We start from the raw sequence: 24512 nt of genomic DNA, 5'->3' as shown, positions 1-24512 counted from the left end.
AGGGGGAAGTAAATTAATCATTACCTCATTCATGCAAGTGCTGTGTGGGAATGCAGGCCTGCTTGAAACATGGCAGCTGGGATGAGAAAGAGAACATCTAGCTGAGAGATGCCATGTAGGAGTTCAAGAGTTCACAGTCGGGCAAAACAGATCGATGGTGATAGGGGTCAGCCTGGTGGTTACCTCTGGGGAATGTGGATTGGGAAGGTCACAAGCCAGCTCTCCGGACATGTTCTCTATCTTCACCTGAGCAGTGGTCACACGGTTACTTTCTATATACCTTACAGAATGTATAGCTCAAGTAAAAGGTTTTTACAAGTAAAAACAAATTATACGGACTGATGTATCTAATAAATTACACAGGGCGCCTGGGTGTCTCAGTCGGTTAAGCATCTAACTCTTGATTCGGCTCAGGTCGCGATCTTACTGTTCCTGAGTTCAAGCCCCATGTTGGGCTCTGTGCTGACAAGTGCAGAGTCTGCTTGAGATTCTGTCTGTCTCTCCCTCTCTGCCCCTCCCCTGCTCATGCTCTGCCTCTGTTGAAAATAAATAAATGTTAAAAAAAAAATTTTTTTATTAAAAAAAATTATACACGTGCTGATGGTCAGATGAGTGATAAAGCAAATCTAGATGTTACTGGTGGAATCTGGGGAGGAGAGATATGGATGCTCTCTGTGAAACTCTTTCAACTTCCTCCACTTTTAAAAGTTTGGCATAAAAGGTCACATGTGGTCATGTTGTACGATTCTGTTTATATGAAATATACAGAAGTAAATCCATAGACACAGAAAGCAGATTAGGGTTTCTGGGGGCTGCAGGGAAGGGGAACAGGGAGCGACTGCCTTTGGGTATGGGATTCCCTTTGGGGGAACAGAAATGTCTTAGAAACAGACAGACGTGGTAGGGGTCCAAATACCACTGACTTATATCCTTTAAATGGTTAATTTTATGTTATGTGACTCTCACTTCAATTTAAGAAAACAGGAAAATTCAAGAGAATTTTTGGGTAATTAAACAGTGATGTTTTCTTCTGAGAAATGATAGGAAGGAAGGAAAGAAGAAAGAAAAAGATTAGTTCCTATGGTCATCAGAACACAGTTTCTTTTATCAGGTGTGTTCATTTGAAGTTAAAAAACAGTTCAAAATTATTCCCCAGGCACATCCTTGTTACCATGAGTCATTAAGCAAATAAAATCAGAGCACTAGACCCTCCTATTCACACACGCACTCCTGCGTGCACGCATGGGAAAAGGTCAAAAGATACACCAAAATGTTAATAGCTGATCAATTTCTCTGGTGGTGGAATTATACATGATTTTAATTTGCTTTGTTATACTTGTTTGTTGGTTCTGAAATATTTGTAACAAACCCATATTCCTTTTATTAGGACAAAATTAGGACACACCCAAAAAGCTGTTTTCATTTAGGAAATAAAATAGCACGACACCATATGAAGAGAGGAGTAAAGATTCCTGGGATGCCTGGGTGGCTCATTGGTTAAGTGTCTGACTTCGGCTCAGGTCATAATCTCAGGGTCCTGAGTTCAAGCCCCATATCGGGCTCTGGTGTTGACAGTGTGGAGCCTGCTTGGGATTCTCTCTCTCCCCTCTCCCCCTCTGTCCCTCCCCTGCTCTGTCAAAATAAATAGATAAGCTTAAAAAAAAAAAGATTAAGGGGCATCTGGGTGGCTCAAACTATTAAGTGTCCGAAGAGTTCTAGCTGTGGCTCCCTCTCTCTGCCCCAACCCTGCTAATGCCGTCTCTCTCTCTCTCTCTCTCTGTCTCTCTCTCTCTCTCTCTCTCAAAAATAAAACAAAAGGGGAAAAAAAATTAAAAAAAAAAAACAAAACTACAGAGGAGCGGGGACAGAGCTGCGGCCTGAACAAAAAGCTAGCAGCGGGGGAGGGTGGACACCTGCATGGTCACAGGGAGGGACAGCTCCCCCGTGACCTGTCCACCTTCCATCCCCAACTCCGCTGGAACCGCCTCTTGGTCACGCTCCTGGGTAGGAATGCAGATGAAATACAGACCATCCAGTTAAGTTCATATTCCAGATAAATGATGGATAACTTTGTATTATAAGTATATCCCATAGTGTTCTCAAAGTCAAATTTAACTGGATGTTCAGTATTCTTGTTTTCTAAATCTGGCAACCAGACCTCTGGGATGCTTCTGGGGCTAGCTCTGTCACTGACTAGTCACCCTCGCCCTCTCTGAACCTCAGTTTCTCCAGCTACAAAATGGGTATAGGCTCAACCACACTGGGCTGGTGGGGGGCTCAAAGAGAAGATGATTGGGGGCGCCTGGGTGGCTAAGTCGGCTGAGCGTCCAACTCTTGATTTCGGTTCAGTTCATGATCCCAGGGTTTTGGGGATCAAATCCCATATCGGGCTCTGTGTTGACAGCATGGAACCTGCTTGGGATTCCCTCTCTCTCCCTCTCAAAATAAATAAACTTAAAAAAGAAAGAGAGAGGGGCGCCTGGGTGGCTCAGTCAGTTAAGCGTCCGACTTCGGCTCAGGCCATGATCTCACGGTCCGTGAGTTCGAGCCCCGCGTTGGGCTCTGTGCTGACAGCTCAGAGCTTGGAGCCTGCTTTAGATTCTGTGTCTCCCTCTCTCTCTGACCCTCCCCCATTCATGCTCTGTGTCTCTCTGTCTCAAAAATAAATATACATTAAAAAATTAAAAAAAAAAAAAGAGAGAAGATGATCATCTTGGCAGCTCACAGGTGTGGGGGCAGCTCCAATGTCCCACACAGTACAGACTCCTCAGAAGAGTATGGCTCAGAGCAGTTGTTAGCCCATGTCACAGACGAGGAAACTGAGACATAGACAGGGAACATGATTTTCCCAGCTTTCTCTCCTCTGCAAGAGGAGGATAGCACGCAACTAAGGAGTGGCAGGTGTAGTATAAGAAGAATAAGGATATGATGATAATATTGAGCCCTGAAGTACACCTGTTTAATCTCATCGAATCTTTACAGCAGCCCGGAGGTGGGGATGATCCCTCTTACCCTCTCAGAGGGAATCACATGCACAGAGAGGTAACGTGACTTGCCCAAGGTCACACAGTAAGTGGCAAAGCTGGGATCCCAAGCAGGGCCTGGCTCCTGAGACCACGATTCTCCTCCAGATAGGGTTCATAAACTGCAGGAACTTGGCCCCCAGGGTGGGGGGCACTGATGGGTGCCCATTATCAACAGCAATAATGACGTTTCTCCATCTCAGCACTACTGACATTTGGGGCTTGATCACTCTGTGTGGGGGGCCGTCCTGTGCCCTGTAGGGTGTTTATCGGCATCCCTGGCCCCCACCCACTAGATGCCCAACCACCACACTCCCCAAGTTGTGACGGCTAAAAATGTCTCCAGATATGTCCACGTGTTCTCCGGCGGGGGGGGGGGGGGGAGGGGGGGACAGAATCCACCCCACCCCCACCCCCTGGTGAGAACCACTGGATCAGACGAGACTGGCGGCACAGGGGGACACAGGGGGGCACAGGGGGGCACTCACACTCTGCATCTTGGCCTCCGTGTCCACGATGTTCTTCTCCACCTGGTCGGCATTCTTCTGCAACTGCTCGATCAGATCGGACAGCTCCTTGTTAGAGATGCTGTGGGCACAAGACAGGAGGTGGGCCAGGGTCCCCACCAGCCTCAGAGGGAGCCCCCCCCCCCACCCCCGCCCTGGGGTGACATCACTAAAGCCACAGAGATGAGGCAGCATGGGGCAAGGGCTTCTATTTTTCCATGTTGGCAGAACACCCTCACTGTGTTCTTTTTTCCCCCTGTTTTTTACTGAGATAGAATTCACATACCATAAAATTCAACTTTTCAAAACCTCTAATTCAGTGGGTTTTAGCGTACTCACAAGGTTACACAGCTATCAACGCTATCTAGTTCCAGAACATTTTTGTCACCCCAAAAGAAACCCCATTAGCAGCCACTCCCCATTGTCTCTCCCCCCAGCCCCCACTACTCTACTTTCTATCCCTATAGATTTGCCTCTTCTAGACATCTCACACAAATGCGATCGTATAATGTATCTGGCTTCTTTTACTTAGCATGGTATTTCTGAGGTTCATTTAGGTTATAGCACATGACATTCCTTTTTATGGCTGAATAAGGTTCCACTGCATGAATAGATCACATTTTGTTTATCTAGTCCTTAGTTGATGGACATTTGAGTTGTTTCCACCTTTTGGCCATTAGGAATCATGCTGCTGTGAACATTCCGACCCAAGTTTTCATGCAAGCTATTGAGGATTAAATATTTGGCACTTTCAATCTATGCACTCAGAATAAACTCTACGGAAACACAATGACATTACGTTCTACCTGGACACTTGGTCGCCTGCACACATCAAAGCCTAACCCTGCCCTCTCTTGCTGAAAAGCGGGCCTTGGCATGTATCATGATCAAGTCAGAGATGGGTTAGCACCAAACTGAGACTTGAAATCAGAAGAGTTTTCTGATTCCACGTAGCTTTCTGGGTGGGGTGTGAGAACGGGAGGGAGGTTGTGCAGGCAAAGAGCTGGGCACCTATTCGGTCCCAAAGGTTTGTGGTTATAGTTGTTAAGGAGCGTTACTGATGTGTACGCAGCCCCGCCTCTATTGTTGTTTTCCTTCAACAAAGGAAGAAACAGGGGCGCCTGGGTGGCTCAGTCGGTTAAGCGTCCGACTTCGGCTCAGGTCACGATCTCGCGGTCCGTGGGTTCGAGCCCCGCGTCAGGCTCTGGGCAGATGGCTCAGAGCCTGGAGCCTGTTTCCGATTCTGTGTCTCCCTCTGTCTATGCCCCTCCCCCGTTCATGCTCTGTCTCTCTCTGTCTCAAAAATGAATAAACGTTAAAAAAAAAAATTTAAGAAAAAAACAAAGGAAGAAACAAAAAACAGAGAGGGAATGCAACTTGGCCAATGTCACCCAGCCAGTCAGTAATGGTCAAGATTAGCACTTAATTCCCCAATCTCCATTGAAAACCCTTTTGTAATGACTCCACAGAGGAGCCCAGGCAGCCCAGAACCCAGAAGTTTCATTCCACCTGCACACATTAAGCGCCTACTGTATGCCAGGCCCAGCACTGCACACAGACAAAGCCTCACCCTCTGAGAGGTCACCCCGCTAGATGGGGAGGAAATCAGCATTTACAAAAATAGTCACAAGATTGAGATAGAGGGCTAGGGATGCTCAGAGGAGCCTCCTGGCTGGTGGGTGGGGATGGGACTGGTCACTGAAGGCTTCCTGAAAGAGGTATGGGGGCTAGGTTCTGAAGAATGAGGAAGAGTTTGGGGTCTAGGCATGTCCCTCTAGGTGGGTCAGCCCAGGGCAGGTCAGGCCACCCCCTCTTCAGAGTGGAATTTCCAAATCAAGGCCTGGGACCCACCTACTGTGGCATGAAACATTCAGATTCCCAAGCCCTAACCCAGACCCTCTGAATCTGCATCTCCAGAGCTGAGCCCAGGAAGGTGTATTATTATTGCTTTTGCTTATACAGGTTCTCCAAGGGACACTGATACCCCCGGATTTCAGGGTCCACCACTGCAGGTATTACTGGTACGGGTGGGGGGAGAGCCGAGGAGGGGGTCAGAGACTGGCACAGCAAACAAAACCTGTGAGCCTGTCCATCCATGCCTCAAACCCTGCCTGAGAGCCTGCTCTGTGCCAGGCCTGGACACACAGGAACCAGGGGAAAGAAACAAGACCCAGGCTGCACCCTCTGCTAAGTCAATCAAGGAGGCAGCCTTTCCTAAAGTAGGGTCCCAGAAACCCCAGTCCTGTAAATCACTCCTAGAACAAAGCCTTTGTCAGTCAAGGCAGTTAGGAAAACCTGGCCCCTCTAGAAGTCCATGAGCCAGTAAAGGCTCTGAGCAGTCCTGCAGCACAGAAAGGTGGTATTCAGCGGAGAAGGCAAGGAAGGCTGAGAAGAAAGGAGTATGTGTAGAGGATCCCAGTAAGGAAGGGCTACCAGGTCATGGGCTGAGCCCAGAACCCCCACGGCCTGGCTTGTCAGACCACGTGGGGAACATGAGCATTTCCAGGCCCCTCCCCACATAGAACCACTGATCCTCAGCCTGGCCTGCTGCACTCAGATGGAGTGAATCTGAACCCAAAGAGTTAACCCATGACTGCTCGAGCCAGCATGGGGAAGGTGCAATGTGGAGTAGGTGGGAGCCTTCGGCCTGGCCCAGCCCCACCTCAGGACATGCGGCCAGCTCCCAAACCAGGCCCTTCATTGACTGGGCAGTGTGAGGAAAGCGCCTCCTGGACCCTGCCTTGGGCCCTGCCTGGACCCAGCCAAAGCCCAGCACCACAAGGGGACAAAGGAGGGGGTCGAACAGCCAGTCCCAGGAACCTGGTGTTCCTGGCAGAGAAGAGAGGAGGGTTCAGTGGGAGCTTCTGGCCAGACAGGCATGAGTTCCAAGTCCAGATAGGGCATTTTCTGCTTGGACCATCTCAGGCAAGCACCTTTCCCTCGAGGTGCCTCAGTTTACCCATCTGTTAACAGGAGATGACCACCAAGGCATCACGGTAATGTGACGATGCACATGCTTCACCAGACATCAGGCATGTTCACAGGCACCGCCTCGACAACACCCTCACCCTAAGCCCCTGGGAAGGTTTGTGTGACACTTTATGGATAGGTTATAGGAAACCAAGGTTCAGAGATGTCAAGGTGCTTGCCCAGCGTTACACAGCTTATGAATGAGGCTCCCAGACTCTCTTCTCAGGCAGTCTTGCTCCACAGGCCACTTTGTCAAACACTGGGCTCACAGTTTCTCACAGGGGCACTGGGAAAAAAGTCACAAGCCAACCTCCAGCAACAACTGCTGTCCCCAAAATACTACGAGCTCAGATTTACTTTCCACGCGCCAGGCTCTCCACTCATTTCTTACTTAATTTTCATGACAACTCTGGGAGGTAGGTGTTGGCCCAGTGGGTAATCATCTTATTATCCCCACTTTGCAGATGTGGAATCTGAGGACCAACGAGTTTCAGTAACTTTCCTAAAGTCACAGAGTAATTAAGTGTTAGAGCCAGGATTCCAACCCAGGCAGGCCCCCAAGTCGATGCCTTTAATGACCCCATGTGACAATTCTACAGGACTGCCAGCACATCCTAGGCATGTAACAGATAAACTTACAATGCCAAGTGCCCTAGGCCACAATGGGATATCACTTCTCACCCACTAAAAAGGTAATAATCAAAAAGACCATAACGATTTGGTGACAAGGATACAGAGAAATCAGAACCCTTGCTCACAGCTCGTGGGAACTGTAAAATGGTGGGGCTGCTTTGGAAATTCTGGAAGTTGCTCCCTCAAAAAGTTAAACCTATGGGCGCCTGGGTGGCTCAGTCAGTTGAGCATCCGACTTTGGATGAGATCATGATCTCACGGTTTGTGAGTTCGATCCCCGTGTCAGGCTCTGTGCTGACTGCTTGGAGCCTGGAGCCTACTTCCGATTCTCTGTCTCCCTCTCTTTATCTTCCCCTCCCCCGGTCATGCTCTGTCTCTAAATAATCGTTAAAAAAATTTAAAAAACAAAAACAAAAACAAAAGTTAAACATAAAGTTGCCACATGACCCAGCAATTCCATTCCTAAGTATCTTCCCAAAAGAAATTAAAACATAGGTCCACATGAAAACTTGAATCAAACACAAATGTTCATAATAGCACTATTGACAAGAGCCCCCAAATGGAAACAACACAAATGTTCATCAACTGATGAATGGATACACAAAATGTGGAAGATTCATACAATGGAATAGTACTTAGCATAAAAAGGAGGCACAAACTGACACCTGCTAGAGCGTGGATGAACTGCAAAACCATCACACTGATAGGAGATAGACACAAAATGTCACATACAGTATGACTCCATCTATATGAAGTATCTAGAATAGGCCAATCCATAGAAGCAGAAAGCGTATTAGTGGCTGCCCAGGCTGAGTGGGGGCGAGGGGGTGGGCAGGAGGGCCGTCAAATAAGCTCTGAAGGGTTATGGGGTATCTTTTTGGGGTGATGAAAATATTCTAAAGCTGGTTGTGGTGATAGTTGTGTAATTAAAAACCACTTAATTGTACACCTTAAATGAGTAAATGGTACAGTATGTGGGTTATCTCTCAATAAAGCTGATACCAGGGCACTGGGTGGCTTAGCTGGTTGAGGGTCCAACTTTGGCTCAGGTCATGATCACACGGCTCATGAGTTTGAGCCCCGCATCGGGCTCTCTGCTGTCAGCACAGAGCCCGCTTTGGATCCTCTGTCCCCCTTTCTCTCTGTCCCTCCCTTCTTGTCTCTCTGCCCCTCCCCCACTCTTGCATGCTCTCAAAAATAAACATTGAAAAATAAATAAGTAAATAAATAAATAAAGCTGAAAACAAAAATATTGTCAAGTGCCATTTTTAAGTGATAGGGACGTGTTTCTTCTTCTGCCAACCTCTGAGCCCTCCTGCCTTTTATCCTGTTTTCCATGAAAGCTAGACCAGTTCCAGGCTATGCTCAGCTGTCTGGAAGATGCTAGTTAACACACAGAGTCCACCACTTGCCCATCAGTGCTAAGCAAGTCACATACAGATTCGTTTCTTTAATCCTACCAGAGCCTGCAGTAGCAATGTTCTCCAATTTTACAGATGGGGAAACTGAGGCACAAAGTGATTCAATAACTTGGCCACAGTCTGATTGCCAGAAAACAAGGAGAGCTGGGGTTCTAAGCCAGGCCTCTGGAACACAGTCCTAGCACTTTTGCCTTGTGGGTTTGGATCCTGAATGAGAAGCCCCATAAGATCCTGCATTTTGGCCAGGAGAGCCCAGGGCACTGTTCTTCTGAGAGCTCAAAGCCTCCTGCCAGGAGTGCAGGAATGTGGGCAGGTCAGGAACTTGCAGGGAGGGGGCACAGATCCCCAAAGGGCTGGGAACTGGCCTGGCAGGTCCAGCTTTTCATCTCACTAATAAGCCCCACCGGGGCGGCCAGATGGGGCATCAGCCTGACTGATGGAGACCAAGATACAGCCCTTCCCCACCACCCCCGTCCAGTCCTGTTGCACCCACAGAGATGACAATCACCAGCTGAGCCAGGAAAGCTGAGGTGCCCCCACCCCGGAAAAGGCAGGCAGGTCTGAGTGACAAGCTTAGAGAGGGACACACCCAGCCTCCTTCTACTTACTCAGAAGTTTAACATGGACACAGGTTCTCAGGGCAGTGGCCTTTGGCACTAGAAGGTGTCTGGGAAGCCATCCAGCCCCACATGCTCATTACACAGACGAGCAAACCATGGCCCTCGGAAGCAAAGGCCCCTACCCAAACTCATAGAGGAGGTGGCCGGTATCTGGAGCCAGGTAGGGTTCAAATCCTGACTGTGCCAACCATTGGTATAACCTTGGAGAAACTGCTTGATGTTCCCGAACCTCTGTTTCACCATCTGTAAAATGGGAATAGTCCATCCTCCCTAGCTGAGTGAGGTGGGTGGGGGAGGGTCAGGAACATTTCTTTTTTTTTTTTTTTTTTTTTTATTTATTTTTGGGACAGAGAGAGACAGAGCATGAACGGGGGAGGGGCAGAGAGAGAGGGAGACACAGAATTGGAAACAGGCTCCAGGCTCCGAGCCATCAGCCCAGAGCCTGACGCGGGGCTCGAACTCACGGACCGCGAGATCGTGACCTGGCTGAAGTCGGACGCTTAACCGACTGCGCCACCCAGGCGCCCCAGGGTCAGGAACATTTCTAGAAACACCTGAATTGAGTTTCAAAGACCATTTTGGGGTTCATGGACTGAGCTAGAGGTTCAGGGAAGCCTCTGGAGTCCCCAAAGCAGATCAGAGATCATTTAGGTGCACGAGTGGGGTGTCCCTGGTTTCACCAGCGCCTAATCAGTATCTGGTGCCTAGGAGACGTTTAAACAGTACTCGTTCAGTGAAGGAACTCAAATTATCCAGCACATCGCAGGGGCCTCACGAATGGTGAGGATGACCATTCATTCACACAACACGTGTTCATTGCACTTGTACTCCCCACGGTGGGGGTGCCAGTCACAATGCTCCTGAGCCCTCACACCACTCCCCGAGCTGTGCACACAGACTCCTGCTGCCAGTGGCACTTGGTTCTGTAAAACAGGTTCCTTCTGAAAAATCAGTAAGTTCACAGTGGAAAGGACAGAAGCCATGTCGACAGGGTAGAACTCCCGACACTGGGTACCAAGGAGGACACAAGATTGCTTCCAAGGAACCCTTTCCAATATATGATCTCCACCTCATGGCGGGGAGCCAGCAGACAAGCCCAGACTGCGGGACGGTCTACAAAACACCTGACCAGCCCTCTTCAAAAGCATCAAGGTAACGAAAGACAAGACCGAGGAAGTGTTAGTCCGGAGGAGTCAAGGAGATGTGATTCTGCTAAATGCAGTGTGAGGTCCTGGAACAGAAAAAGGACATTAGGGGAAAACTGGGGAGTCAGAAATGAGTCTATAGTTCAGCTTTTTTTTTTTAAGTTTATTTATTCATTTTTGAGAGAGACAGAGACAGTGTGGTGTGAGCAGGGGAGGGGCAGAGAGAGAAGGAGAGAGAGGATCCCAAGCAGGCTCTGCACCATCAGCACAGAGCCTGACATGGGGCCCAAACCCACGGGCCTGACCCGACTGAGCCACCCAGGCACCCCTAGTCTATAGTTTAGTTTTTAAAGAAAAGTTTCCTTCCAGATTTCTGGGTTTTCCGGCAAACCCCTACAGGAGCGGATGCTTCTTGGTGACAGGAATGGCATCCGGGACAATCCCCTATGGATAGGCAGAGAGGAGGTGGGGTGCCGTGGCCCAAGACCCCACCTGGTAAAGGCTGGTGGGACTCAGGATACAGCTGTCTCCACAACGGCCCCCTCAGCCCAGCCCAGGTGCTGCTGTGAGGGCTGCACAAGCAGGTGGGGGTCACCGGCAGATTGGGGCCCATTTCTCCAGAGAATGGGCCCTCATTTTCTTCACCTGGGCTGAGGAAGCCAGAGTCTGGCAAGGGCCCAGGAGGGCGAGGGTCCTGTCCAAGGTGCCCCATGTATGTGGCCTCGCCTGCGAATGAGACTCCTGGCACAAGGAAGGAAAAATGGGGGGCAGGCTGGTCAGGGGGCTACCTGACATGTCCTCAGAGCCCTGGGCCAGGTTTGAGGACACGTTGAGGGACAAACAAGGGCTTTTTGGGTCTGAGCCGCAGGCGCCAGCCTGGAACAGGTACCTCTTTGTGTCCAGGATGTACTCAGAGAATTAGAACTGCAGGGAGAGAGTGTGAGAGCCTTAAATGGCATCAGGTACTCCATTCTCTCACCAGGAGTTAGAAACTCAATAACCACAGTCCAACATGCTTTAGAGTGGCCACTCACAGCCCAGTAGGTCAGCAGCAATGTGGGGAGCTGGTCAGCTGGCCAGCAGAGGTGCTGTCCAGAGAAATGGGGACAGAGGTGGCACCCAGATCATCTAGACACCATAGATGGAGTACATGGGCAGGAAAAGAGAACACAGGCATCTCAGGAGACACTCATCCACCCCCCACCCCCACCCCCCACCGCTAGGCCCCTCTTCCCACTTTAATTCTGTGCAGGTATCCCTCACCCTTTTCCACAGCTCAAGGGGTAGTACGGCCTAATGATTAAAGCACCCAGAAAGAAGGCAGCTGGCCTGGATTTGAATCCTGTCTCAGTCCTTACTACACTGTGAATTACCCAGCCTCTCTGAGCCTCAGTTTCCCCATCTGTCAGTGGGGGTCATCACAAAACGCATGCCACCGAGCTGGGCCAGGGGTTAAATGAGAAAATGCTGCTGCATGGGACAGCCCGGGCTCTCTGCTTCCACTTGGGGGTCACTGTCCAGAGACCTGGGCTCCTTTTAAGGAGCTGATAAAAGCCAGCAGCCCAGTCCCAATGTCAGAACCCGCTGGCACCGGGAAGCTAAAGAAAGCTACCGTGCCATTCACACTGATCCTTGTACAAGCCAAGACATGCTCTGGCTCCTCCTTGAGGATGTCGCCTCGCCCAGGCACGGGAGCTTCTCAGGTAACTTCAACATTTGGACATGTGTCCCCCAGTCCATGCAGGGAGAGGCTGGTGTGCATATACGGGCAGTGAGGCTGCTGGGAGGGTGTGGGTCCCAGGCCTGGTGGCGCCGAACTATCTTGGGATTGGGCTTAGAATCAGATGTGGGATTTGAAGGCCGTGGGTGTTTCCACCACAGGGTTTCTGTTGTTCTCAAGACTTTCCCCTGTCTGCAGGAGGGAAACCACACAAGCGGCAAGATGGGCCTGTCTACCTGGTTGTTCAAGCAGAACCCCAGATGCCCGCCTTCCCCTCCCCTGGTTCCTCCTGGGAACCAATCTCCTGTGCCTCCACCCTCCCTGTGCTCCACGGTCTCAACCTGATCAAGGCTGCTGTCGCTCACCTGGACCACTGTCCACGCCCAACTGTCTCCCGAGCCAGCGTCAGTGCATTTCAACAATGCAACCAGATCTCACCACTGTCCGGCCTCCAACTTGCCAGGGCGCCCAAATGCTCAGAGACCAGAGCTCACGCTCCTGCCCACAGCCTACAGGACCCTCAGCCCTCAACCTGTGCCCAGCTTTTTCTTCCTCCGGGCTTTTGCAGCGGCTGTGCCTTCTATGGGTCTCTGTCCCTAGATCTCCTCCGGGACCATCCTGGCTAAGACTTGGTTTACTGGCTACAGGCCCATTGGTTTACTGGCTACAGGCTCAGCCTCTCTATCTCCTTCCCGAGCCTGCTTCCCAGCCTCCGCCCTCCACGAGAGACCCAGGCCCTCCAAGGACACTGCGAATGACCAACCCTCCAGCTAGCAGTGACAGCCACCCTTGCCGCCTTCAGCCCTCTGTGCCCAAGTCACGCTGAACCAGCGGGCCCATTTTCCTCTCTATCCTGCCTGCAGGGAGGAAAACTGAGTCATTTTGATGCAGGGAAACAAACATGGACTCTGGTGTTGGTCTGACCTGGGGGGGGCTCCTTAGCCTCCCTGTACCTGTTTTCTGTGAAATGGAGCTAAGACTCGGTCCCACCCCAGAGGGTTGAGACACTTCAAGGAGACAATCCCTGTAAAGCACCATGGGAATGGCTCAGAATTTCTGGGCTTCGGTCTGTTTTGTCCATTGCCATGTGTACAGGTCTCAACACAATGCTGGTCCCAGCAACGCGTCCATGAGCTGTGCCAGCGTCTGGCGAAACTCAACGTGCCATTTCCTCTGCCCACTTCAATTTCCTCATCCATAAACAGGGTTATGGTATCTACTAGCAGAGTGGCAAACGGAAAGACACACTTAATGTAGGAAACGCCCCCAAGAGAGGGTTTGGTACTATGTCCCTTTGCGTTCAAGGGCACTGCTGTGTAACAGAAATAGGCTGCGAGCCATGTTTGTAAATTTTTCTCACAGCCACATGAAAAAAGTCAAAAGAAATAGGTGAACTTAATGTTTACACAATATTTTATTTAACCTAATATATCTAAAAAATTATTTTGACAGGTAGTCGACAGAACATAATTTTTTTTTAATGTTCATTTATTTTGAGAGAGAGAGAGAGAAAGAGCGTGCGAGCAGGGTAGAGGCAGGGAGGAAGAGAGAGAGAGAGAGAGAGAGAGAGAGAGAGAGAGAGAGAGAGAGAGAGAGAACGAACACCAAGCAGAGTCTGACATGGGGCTTGATCTCACGACCGTGAGATCACGACCTGAGCCGAAATTAAGAGTCAGAGGCTTAACCAACTGAGCCACCCAAGCACCCCAGAACATTATTAATGTCATATTTTACAAGTCTTTTTCATATCATGTCTTCCAAAGCCCAGCATGTAGTCTTAACCTGCAGCACATCTGAGCTAGTTCTAAGCACACTTCATGTGGGCAGTGGTTCCCAAGGAGGACGGTGCAATTTTAGGTGATTCTGTGCCTTCCGGACCACTTGGCTCTAAGCCCGTCAGTTCTTCCATAATAAAGCTCAGGACATCTAGTGGTCCTGCTCAGAGCCTGGTACCTCGGGACACTTAGTAAATTATCATTCCCTTTGCTCTCTGCCACTATCCCACCAGACCAACTCAGGCTGCCCAGGCACCTGTCCCAAGGCCAGGCCTTATCTACAGGTTCCTGGCTGTCTGACTTCAAAACAATCCAGGGCTCCCAGCTGTACCCAGCAGAGCATGGCACCTGGGTGTAGAGTGCCAGGGCACATAAACCACAGCCCAATGCCCCTTCCAGGCCCCCAGAGCTGCAGCATCCTTGGCCATAGGCCACAAGTCAGAGTCAGGGGCATTTGGCTAGCTTCCTAGCCATCCCTCCCTTCAGGCAGGCCTCTTTCCTGTCCTGGCCTCTTTCATGACCTGCCACTCTGGGAATAGATCACACCCCCAGAGACAAGAAGTGCCACAGCCCTGCCATAAGCCCCTGCCCCAGCTGTCCCTGCCTGCCTATAACTGCTCTGTCCCCCACTGGTCACAACCCAACTTTCTCTTTCTGTGTGTAGAGATGGGATGTGGTAGGCACAGGTCACATCTAGTGGGAACTGCCCTCCTTTCTTGGCCAGGACCACCTTGTCTCCCAGCCCGAAGTCAGCCCCCCATGTTCCCCTTGATCACGTCTACTGTCCCTCCCTTTTGGGGTTAATTCTGTCTCAGTGGGTGTGCACAGGAGTACGGGAAGGGTAGGCAGGAGGCATCAGCTTTGGAATGTCTGGAATGCATAGGAGTGCACACCTCTCCCCAGAACCAGCCTCACCCATCCCAGAGCCCAGAGAAGTTACCTGGCTGCCTGTTGGCCAGGGTCATCCTCGCCTGGGTCCTGCCTGCCTCTAGGGCCAGCCAGGGCATAAGCAGCTCCCTAGGAACATCCAGTCCTGGTGGAAGGCTTATTTCCGGTACTGGGTGTCCTTCAGCTCCCGTTTTCTTTAAACACTGCCTGGCTGATTGGGGCACCTGGGTGGCTCAGTCGGCTAAGCCACCAACTTCAGTTCAGATCACGATGTCAGTTTGTGGGTTTGAGCCCCACATCAGGCTCTGTGCTGTCAGCCCTGAGCCCGCTTCAGATCCTCTGTCCTCCCCCACCTCCTCTGTGCGTGCACTCTCTCAAAAATAAACAAACATTAAAAAAAAAAAATCCTGCCCATTAGGCTATAAACTTTTGGACAGAAAGAATGTAGTCACCTTTTGGGGGGCCCTTTGTTGCCCTTAATTCCAAGCCTTGCATAGGCTTGGGCTCAATAAATAGGTATTGAATTGAGCAGATGTGTTATTGCATGGCTGCAATTCCTACACCCCCATTTTCCAGATGAAGATGATGGAGGCTTGGAGAGGATGAGAAACCCACCAGACATCACACAGCTGGGAAGTAGCAGTGCCTAGATCTGAACAGACTCCAGAGCCACCTTCTCAGAACAAGGGGGACATCAATACCAAACCACAAAATGACAGGGAGACACTGGGGATCTAGGATGAATCATCAAGGTGTTCACCACTCAGGGGAGGCCTAGTGATTTACATCTCGTTGGCGTCTTCCTTGATACAATGAATCCTGCTGGTTGAGTAACAGTGGTGGCAAATGAGTCTGAGAACTTCTCCCAAGATGCCACCACGAGGGGATCCCAGTCTGTCTCTCTGAGCAGGCCTTTTGGGAGGAAGGAATTGGCGCAGAAGGAACACCTCCCTGGGCCACACCCTACCCCAATGCCTGACACACGTTTCCACTCTGATTCTCCTAACAACCCCTCAAGATTGGTACTAAGTGCAATTGCTCCCAGTGTATAGACTGAGCCTAGGGAGGAGGGGCAACTTGCCTGGGGCCACTGGGCTAGTAAGAATCCAAACTGGTGACTACTGTGACCCCAGTCAGTTTTCCAGGGAATCAGTCATTGCTGAATAAACTTTCACCACCCCCTCCCAACTCCTTGTCATCTCTCCACCCCCAAATAGGCCCTTCTCCATTACCAGCCCCTGAGACAGGAATTATTAGCATGCTATCAAACATCTGCTCAATTCAATACTTATTTATTGAACCCCAAACCTATGCAAGGCCTTGAATTAAGCCATCCCACCCCCAAAAAGATACGTAAGCTCAAAGTTTTATAACTTAATAGGCATGATTAGAAAAAACACCCTGATGACTATAATTGTCTGGGCCAGGGTATTTTCATCCACTCTGTCCCATTCAGGTCTTCTATCCTATCTTAATTGTGAAAATATAGCTTGATCCAATAAAATGCAGAGAAGGGCCAAAAAGAAACAAAGAGAAAGCATGATAAATAGGAAATACAAACTAACATGGCAGGGATAGGTCCAAACACATCAGTCATTACAATAAACATGAATGAGTTAAACTCTCCTATTAAAATAGAAGACTCTTGGGTGAGAATACAAAAAACAACAACAAAAAACAAAACAAAACAAAACAAAAGCAGTTCTGTGCCATTTTACAAAACACACACCTGAAACGGAAAGATGCAAGAAGTTTGAGAGTAAAAGAATACAGCACAACAGACCAGGCAGCTGCTACTGAAAAGGCAAAGGAAAGCAAGGTGTGCATACCTCAAGGACAAGAGGGGTGGAAGTAATCAGTGTAAATGTGTGGTTTGTGCCCCTGGCTACCCAACAGAAGACTGAAGTGCGAGCTCCACCCCAGAGATTCTGACTTCATCAGTTTGCGACACGGCCTGGACATCACTTTTAAAAGCTCCCGCGATGATTCTAATGTGCAGCCAGGGCTGGGAACCAGGAAACAAACCACAGCATTGTGTCGCAGCGTTAAGGGGAGCAGATTGAGTTAGAATCCCCAGATCTCTATAGGAAGGAAGTCTTGTAAGAAAGCAGTACACAGGAAACATCCAGTAAATACCAGATTGATTGGTCAATTGACTGATACTCTCCTTACTAGAAACTGCCATGGTAATTAGACAGTAAAATCCTATACACCCATCTATTAATCCTGGGGAAGTATATCCTAAGCTGAGAAGATTGCTGGTATAGTAACTGTGGTTCCCTTTCTTGGTGACCCAATCTGTTTCCACCCAGTGAAGGCCACCCTACCTCCAGGCCCATGTCAGGCATGTGCTTTCAGGCTCTCATAACCCCACATGTGCAGAAGTTCAAGCTGCCGCAGGTAATACCAAGGCAAGTCTTGAAGATTTTTGCAAGGTTTAAACAGGGCTCCAGGGAATCTGGTGTCAGATTCCACCCAGGTGTCAGGACATCACTCTGGGTTCAAGACCAGTGGTCAAGGAGTACAAGTCTCCATTTATTAAGCACCGACTACATGCCAATCCTCTCCACAGTGTTACACTCCTACAATTCAGACTCAAAACAGACCTTCCACCACCGTTTACTGAATACCTACTATGTGGTTGACACCGTTCTTGGGGGGTATGGAGTGACTGTACAGCATGAAGTGACTGCCTTCATCAAGCCCAGAGAGGGGCGGGAATGTGGCCAGCGGCACAGCTGACAAGCAGCACACCCAGGCCTAAAGGGCAGGTCTGCGGCTCCCAAACTCAGGTTCTTTCTACTCTACTCACCATGCCTTCTGTCCCTGCCCATGGGCCTCAGCTTCCCCCTCAGGAACAAGGGGGCATTGGTTGCCCATTTTATACTTGGGAAGAGTCAAGCTGCTTATCTGGGGCAGCCCTCTCAGTTCTTGGCACAAACTCTGAATGCTTCCTCAACTTTCAGTTGGAACCACAATGTCCCTGTGCCCAGGATCGAGGGTGGAAACCATAAAAGTTATGAGTCTGAAATCTGAGCCCGGGCTGCTGGGGCAGCAAGGAATTCTGCACAGGACTGCTTCCCTGCAGCCACGCAGCCTTTCAGGGTCAGCAGACAACAGGTGGGGCTGCTAGCCAGTGAGCAGCCGGGCGCGAAGTTAGACCTGACACACCCCTCGCCCAGCAAAGGGTGGGCAGCCAGCTGGCACACTCCAGCACTGCTCCCAGCTCAGAATGCCCGTGTTAGAGCAGCTCAGATCTTCAGGCAGCTACTGAAACTCTGAGCCTCACCTGGAAGACAGAGATCTGGGTACTATTACCTCAGAAACACATGATCATAATTTAGAGCAGCTCAACCCCAGAGCCTCTTGTATGTTCCCACTTGTGGGGGGAAGGTGGGGGACGGTGGGGGGGGGGGTTGGGGAAGGGTGAGGCATCACGTGCATAAGCCTGAAAGGTCACCAGTGAACAAAGTACCCTCCCCACTTCCTGAGACTTTCCATTTGTGTCTCCCCATCCAGAACCATCCTGCTTGCTCTCCATTCTCGCTCCTCTGGCCTCAGCACCTGTCCCTCCTGAGGTACCTCCTCCTCTTCCCTGAGACCCCTTCTCCCACTATTGACTGGACTCTGAGACGCTCTCACACCTCACTTTAAAAGACCTGAACTGGGGCGCCTGGGTGGCTCGGTCGGTTGAGCGTCTGACTTCGACTCAGGTCATGACCTCGCGGTCCGTGACTTCGAGCCCCGCGTCAGGTTCTGTGCTGACAGCTCAGAGCCTGGAGCCTGCTTCAGATTCTGTGTCTCCCTCTCTCTCTGCCCCTCCCCCATTCATGCTCTGTCTCTCTCTGTCTCAAAAATAAATAAACATTAAAAAATATAAATAAATAAAAAAATAAAAGACCTGAACATTCATGGTCTAGCTCAAACACACAGAGAAGTACAGAAGAGAATCCTACCGCCAAGTCTTAGCTGATGTTCCCACACTACCCTATTTGCTCTGGGTTTTGTTTACAAAGAAATATGATGTGATCACCTCTTATCCCTTCAGCCCCCTCCTCTGGGGTAGGGTCATTTTAAAGCTGCTGGTTTCCTCCTAAGCCTGTTTTAGGCTTTCACTACATATCTGTGTCTGCATCCAGAAACATTACATTGCTTTGCATGAATGTTTTTTAAAATGTACACAAACATACTCTTTGTATCCTTCATTAACTTTATCCACTGATGACTTTTCATGCTTACGCGAGTGGGAGTGGATGCATACCTCCTCTGCCGCATCCTCACCCCTCTCCCCGGTGTCTCCTGTTCCACCTGCCTCCTGGGGGGTCTTCCAGAAACCCACTGGCTGGGCCAGGGCCCCTCTGCCTTCACTATCTTAGCACTTACCACCGTGCATTGTTGCTGCTGCCTGTTTACGGAGCACACAGAAGGTGTCTGGACAGGGACCACAGTCAGAGCTGTGCTCTATCCAGGCCCTCATTCTGTTCCCCCCCTGACTTTCTTGGTCAGTGAGTGTGTGCATGCACACACCACTGTGTGCTCTGTGACAGGTTTAAGGAGGGAGAGAATCTTAGCAGTCCCCCATGGCTCACCCTCAATCATGCATTCAGGACATGTGCTGCACCAGCCAGTCTCGGGGAGGGGGGCACAAGGAGGGGAAGGAGACAGAGCTTCATTCCCATCTGCCCAAAGGCGCAGGGTCAAATGGCTACTGAGATAAGACCCAGGAGATGGGCAAGACAAAAAGTTAGGGAGGGCTTCCCTAAGGAACAGAGACCAACCAAGAGAGAGGAAGAGAAATGAGCCAAAAGGGGTGGGAAGGGCATTCCAGGCAGGAGGAAGAGTGTGGGCAAAGGCCATGTGGCTGGATGCAGTGTGGAAAGGACAGGGTGAAGGGCACACATTTGTGCTATGCAGGGCTGCAGCAACCAAGGCCTGGGAGCAAAGGGAAGCCTGGGGCAAGGATTAAGCTACAGGGGACAAGATCAGATTTGCATATCGCCAAGAGCTCCCTGGCAGCCATGGGGAGAAGGGACTGAGGTGTCAGAGTGGAAGCACAAACTATGAAGAGGCTACCACTCCAAGTACGCCAGGCAAGAGGGCCTGGGCTTCCAGCTACGCTGGCAGGCCAAGTGGATGAAAGTGCAGGGCTGGCCCAGCAGCCTCCTGCCTGGGGCCCAGGGGACTCCCTTCCCAGGCTCAGGAGGCTAAACGCAGGACCACCAAAAGCAGAGAGAACAAAGACCAGAGGCCACTTCCTTCTTCCCCCTCCAGAGACAGGCTGGGGCAGGCAGGCTGGGAGACTGGCAGGTAGCCTTGCCTGGAGTAAAAGGAGCTGGGAATCCCAGGTCCTTGCTTTGAAATGCAGCTTCTTCTCCCGGGGGCCTTCTGGGTGCCCCTCACCCCTCCTTAGGGTGTTGCCTAAATGGTATGAATTGAGCTAAGCCTCTCCCCCAAAACTTCCTGTCCCTAGATGGTTGCCCCTGACAATGCTTGAAACGCCACAGCAGCCATTCTAAAGGTTCACTGCTGTTCTGTTCTGAAACTAATTTATCAGGTCTCCTTCCCTCTGCCAAGAAAAAGGACTGGGCAAGTGAGGGCAAAGCCAGAGAAAGGAGAGGTGTGACAGGGTTGCTGGGGCGGAGTCAGGGAATACAAAAGCCAGTGACTCCACCATCTGGCCTGGGGCAGTCCCTGGAGACAGCTGCCACCAGACCCAGGTGTGGGTGGGAAGACCCAGTTTCCCTTCCCAGGGGCCCCTGGGCCCCCCAGCATCAGCCACCTGTGAACTATGAGCCCAAGATGAGCGCCTTTACTCTTGGCCTCAGTGTCATCCTTTGTGAAAGGAGCCACAAACACCAGCCTGGCTGTCACGGTGTCAGAATGAGAGGCTATAATACCCATGGCCGTGTGGGGCACACAGTAGGTGCTTGAGAAATGGCTGGGCAGATCACTCCAGTACAAGTCTCCCATATGGTTGGAGGTGAGCTTTTCTGACAGAACCCTCTCCAAATGGCTCCAGGCTTTCCAGCTGTCACTGATCAAGGTGTGCATGTGTGTCTCCAGGCGTCTGCTTGAAGCGGGGGCCACGTGAATGTTAAGGGGACTGGATGACAGTCAGCTGAGCGCCTGCCCCACCCAGGGAGAGGAGACCAGTTAGTTGCATGGGCTCAACACTGTCCTTACCCTTAAAAGTGTGTATTGTATTATTGAGTGCTCACTGTGAGTCAAGTCTGGGGCAGGGCACCCAGGAACTTCAACAGCTGGGGGTTGCTATCATCAATCCCATTTCACAGATGAAGAAACTAAGACAGAGATGTTAAGTGACCTGTCCAAGGTCACACAGACACAAGGGGCAAAACTAAGGTTTGAAGTCACATCTGGCTGACAATAGACTCCGTGCTCTTCACCACAAAGAGACTCAGGGCACCGTAGCCAGTTTCCAGGAGGGCATGCACCCCTTTCAGCAGCCTTTAAAGCCTGGGGCCCTGCCTCCCACACAGGGACCTCCCCTTTAAAACCAGATGCAGCCCCGGTGAGGTTGAGAAGCAAGGCCAGGCTGCTGGGTGCTTACTGGGACACAGGTCTGGGTGGAGGGGCAAAATTAGTCCCATTTTACAGATGAAGAAGGTGAGGCTCAGTGAAGGTAAATTTCTTTGCCAAAATCAAACAGAGGCAGAATTCAGTTTAACTCCAGAGCTGAATCTTAACTATTCCACTCCTCCCCATGACAGGTCAGACACCTCCCCAGGAAGTCCTGCCAGATCTCCCAGGTCTCCACCCTAATGCTGACAGCTCTTACTTCAGACCCATCAGGGGCACCAGAGCCGATAGGCTACAGACCTCGTACATCCAGCTTTCTGTCCCACCACAAAGACATGGTCCGGTCAGGCACACTTGTAATTAAGCTTAACTCCATCAGGTACAGGAAGAACGTCAACATCTCCTCCACGGCCCCGCCCCGCCCCACCCCACCCCACCCCCCGCCAGGAATGGCAGACCTAGAGTTGTGAAGTGCACAGCCTGTCCATCAGCATCCAGTTCAATCCCAAGCACACGGTAGGTGCCTTATCTGCACTTGCTCAATAGTTAAAATCACCACAGCTATGGTACATTGAGGCCTTCTACACCTTTCAACTCTTTCCCTGTGTCATTTCACTTAATCTTCATGCTAATGATATCATCAGGCAGGACCTATGCTTATGCCCATTCTACAGGTGAGCAAACACTGACTCTGAGGCCAAGCAGCTCACCCCAGATTGCATAACCAGGAAGGGGCAGCTGGTAGGGGCTGCACTCTCAACCAGGGTTCAGGACAGTGGGAGCAGGTCCCCTCACACCTTCCCTACTGGGCTGGATACCCATCCTCAGCGACCTGCACCATCAGGTCTGACCCTGTCATTAGCTCAGGTGTGAACATCAGCTCCCACACCTGTTATTAGGAACCAGGGTGACAGGAGCAGCGGGGTTCCCCCGTCCTGGCCCTCCCCAGTTTCAGACGCTAAAAGGCTGACAAACAGGGAGGGGCGGGTTTTCTCCAGGAGGGCTCTTCTGTGACTGCCTGGGTGTGAAGGTCACAACTCCTGGCTTCTTGGTCCTGGGTCCCCTCAGCTGGCAGCGGTGATGCTGAGCCCCTGTCTGGGTACTTCCTATGTGCCAAGGGCATTCTGTCTATTGTCACATTTGCTCCCCCTAGGACCCCATGCAACAGACACTTAGTTGCACCATCCCTGCTTTGCAGATGAGGAAACTGAGGCTCAGAGGTTCCCCGATTTGCCACGGCAGCTGTAGCTGAGCTGGGATCACAAGGGAGGCATTCTGCTCTCAGGGCGAGAGCTGCCACACACTTTTCCATGCTGAATTTTGCTGGCAGCCCCACCTTCCCTCAAAGGAGGCCCCCAAAAAACTCAGGGTAAAAGAGTAACTTGAGGGTCAGTGCCCCATGACCAGTGACCACATCTGAGAGCTACAAGGAGAGTGCCAGGCACCAGGTAACACTCAAAGATTCTTGCTGAGACAACGGGGCAAGAGACTGTCTCCCAGCCCACAACTCAGTCCATGAACTTGTCCCCATGAATGGGAAGGGGCAGAGGGGATGCACTGGTCTGGTGAGACCATGTACGGAAGCACCTGGCCCCTACTCAGGACTGTGTCTCTTCCAGGCCATGGAACCCAAAGGCAGAGTCTCTCCATCCCATCCTGGGGAGAGAATCAGGAGGGCTTCCTGGAGAAAGAAACCTCAAAGCTGACATCTGGGATCAATGGCTGTCAGCCAAGGGCAGAGGGTGGCTGCTTTGGGCCAGAAGCATGCGGGGAGGGGGACAGGGTGGGGGACAGAGAGGTAGGACTGAATCCTTGCCACCCCAGGCCCTCAGAGTCCACGCAGCTCTAAAGGATGGGAATTCCTTCCTTCCTATCCTCTGTTGGGAAAGCCAAGCCCTTCCCAGTGTGTATGAATTCATCCTAACCTTGTTAGGTCCAACCTTCTATTAGGGGCACCAGACAGAGGGCTGGAGGGATTGGGGTCCGGAGAGATGGAAGAGGCAGAGGGCAGGGTGAGGCCTGGCCCGTCTCCTGGTGTGTGGGTGTGTGCATGTGTGAAGGATTGGAGGGGCCCAAGTCTTAGTGGGGGGAGAACAGAACAGTCCTCCGTGGCTGGCACAGAGTATGCGATTGTGCAATGCCCCAGAGAACAGCTCGGGGACTGGACGGGACCCCGGCGAGGTTTGAGAGCCAGCTGGACCTAGACATAGAGAAACGGCATGCAGGGCCCTGCCCAATCTCTGGGGTTGTGAAAGTCTGGGGAGGCTGGGGAGTGGGGGACTTTGGAAGGGGAGAAAATAAATGTCTCTGAGCTTGAGGCAGAACATAGGAGAGATGGGGACCCTGAGATCACAGGGCGGTGCAGTTTCTGAAAAGGCTGGAACTCAAAACAACGGACTGCCCACACTCCCCTGCCAGTGCCCAGGCCTGCCTGCACCTGTCTTAAGGGTCTGCCTGGGCTGGACCACAGGGGTACTGTGACAGCCCTGACCAGAGTCTTCTCACCTTTAGCTGGTCCTGGAAGGGGGTGAGGATACCTTGGGGTGGATAGTCCCAGGCAGGGGGGCTGGGCAGTTTGGAGTCTCCCACCTGAATGAAGCCCTTTGTCAGGAGAAGCTTGGTGAAGTGTACCTTCCAAGCCAGGAGCCCCCACCTCATATTTGCTAGAGAAGGGAAGAGGCAGGGGTCAAAGTCCCGCCCCTTCTCTCAATCTCAGCATCTCCAAGAGGCTTCCCTAAACCGGTTATTAAGTGAATACATCAGGCTTATCAAAACGGACGTGGGCTGCAGGCTCAACGCAAACACATCAAGACAGGTCATTCCCTTCCCAGGCCGCCCTGGGAACCAGCGGCTCAGAGACGCCGCCAGTTTCTGGGCTGGGGGGGTGGGGGTGGGGCACACCCCTGAGAAGTCATGCATCTGCGAAGGAGGCCCCGACGCCGCCCAGCCACCGCGCAGACCGCAGCACGGCTGCCAGAGAGCGGGGAGGAAAAAGGGGTGCCTCAGCCTGTGCCCCCCATCCACTGACCCCACACACACCGGTTTTTCGTGCTGAATCTCGGGAGGGCCGGGTGGCAGACACCGGCAACTGCTGCGGGAGGTAGCACACAGACCACCACCACCCCCCCCCCACTGTCCCGCCACCCCCAAGCCAGAAGCACCTGCCCGTTCTCCAAGAAGCGCTAGTGACGCCCGCCAGCCCCCGTCCAACTCAATTTCCCTTCCCCCGTGAGCCCCTAGACGAAGCTTCCTGAGTCCCTGTGGCACCCCT

The 24512-nt window shown here is 51.4% G+C and overlaps 1 protein-coding gene across 2 annotated transcripts in view; it reads right to left on the bottom strand.

Moving 5' to 3' along the window:
• PPL (periplakin) overlaps positions 1-24512 on the bottom strand; it is a 46501-nt gene that overhangs the window by 21176 nt on the left and 813 nt on the right. For both annotated transcript variants that reach the window (XM_081791731.1, XM_060648369.3), the window contains exon 2: positions 3512-3611. In XM_081791731.1, the coding sequence (XP_081647857.1) occupies positions 3512-3611 (100 nt within the window). The remainder of the gene's footprint in view (positions 1-3511; positions 3612-24512) is intronic.

The sequence above is a fragment of the Panthera onca genome, chromosome E3, assembly GCF_046562875.1.
Source record: "Panthera onca isolate mPanOnc1 chromosome E3, mPanOnc1 haplotype 2, whole genome shotgun sequence".
Lineage (NCBI taxonomy): Eukaryota > Metazoa > Chordata > Mammalia > Carnivora > Felidae > Panthera > Panthera onca.
The sequence above is the reverse complement of the archived record's forward strand: the minus strand, read 5'-3'. Positions and strand labels throughout refer to the sequence as shown.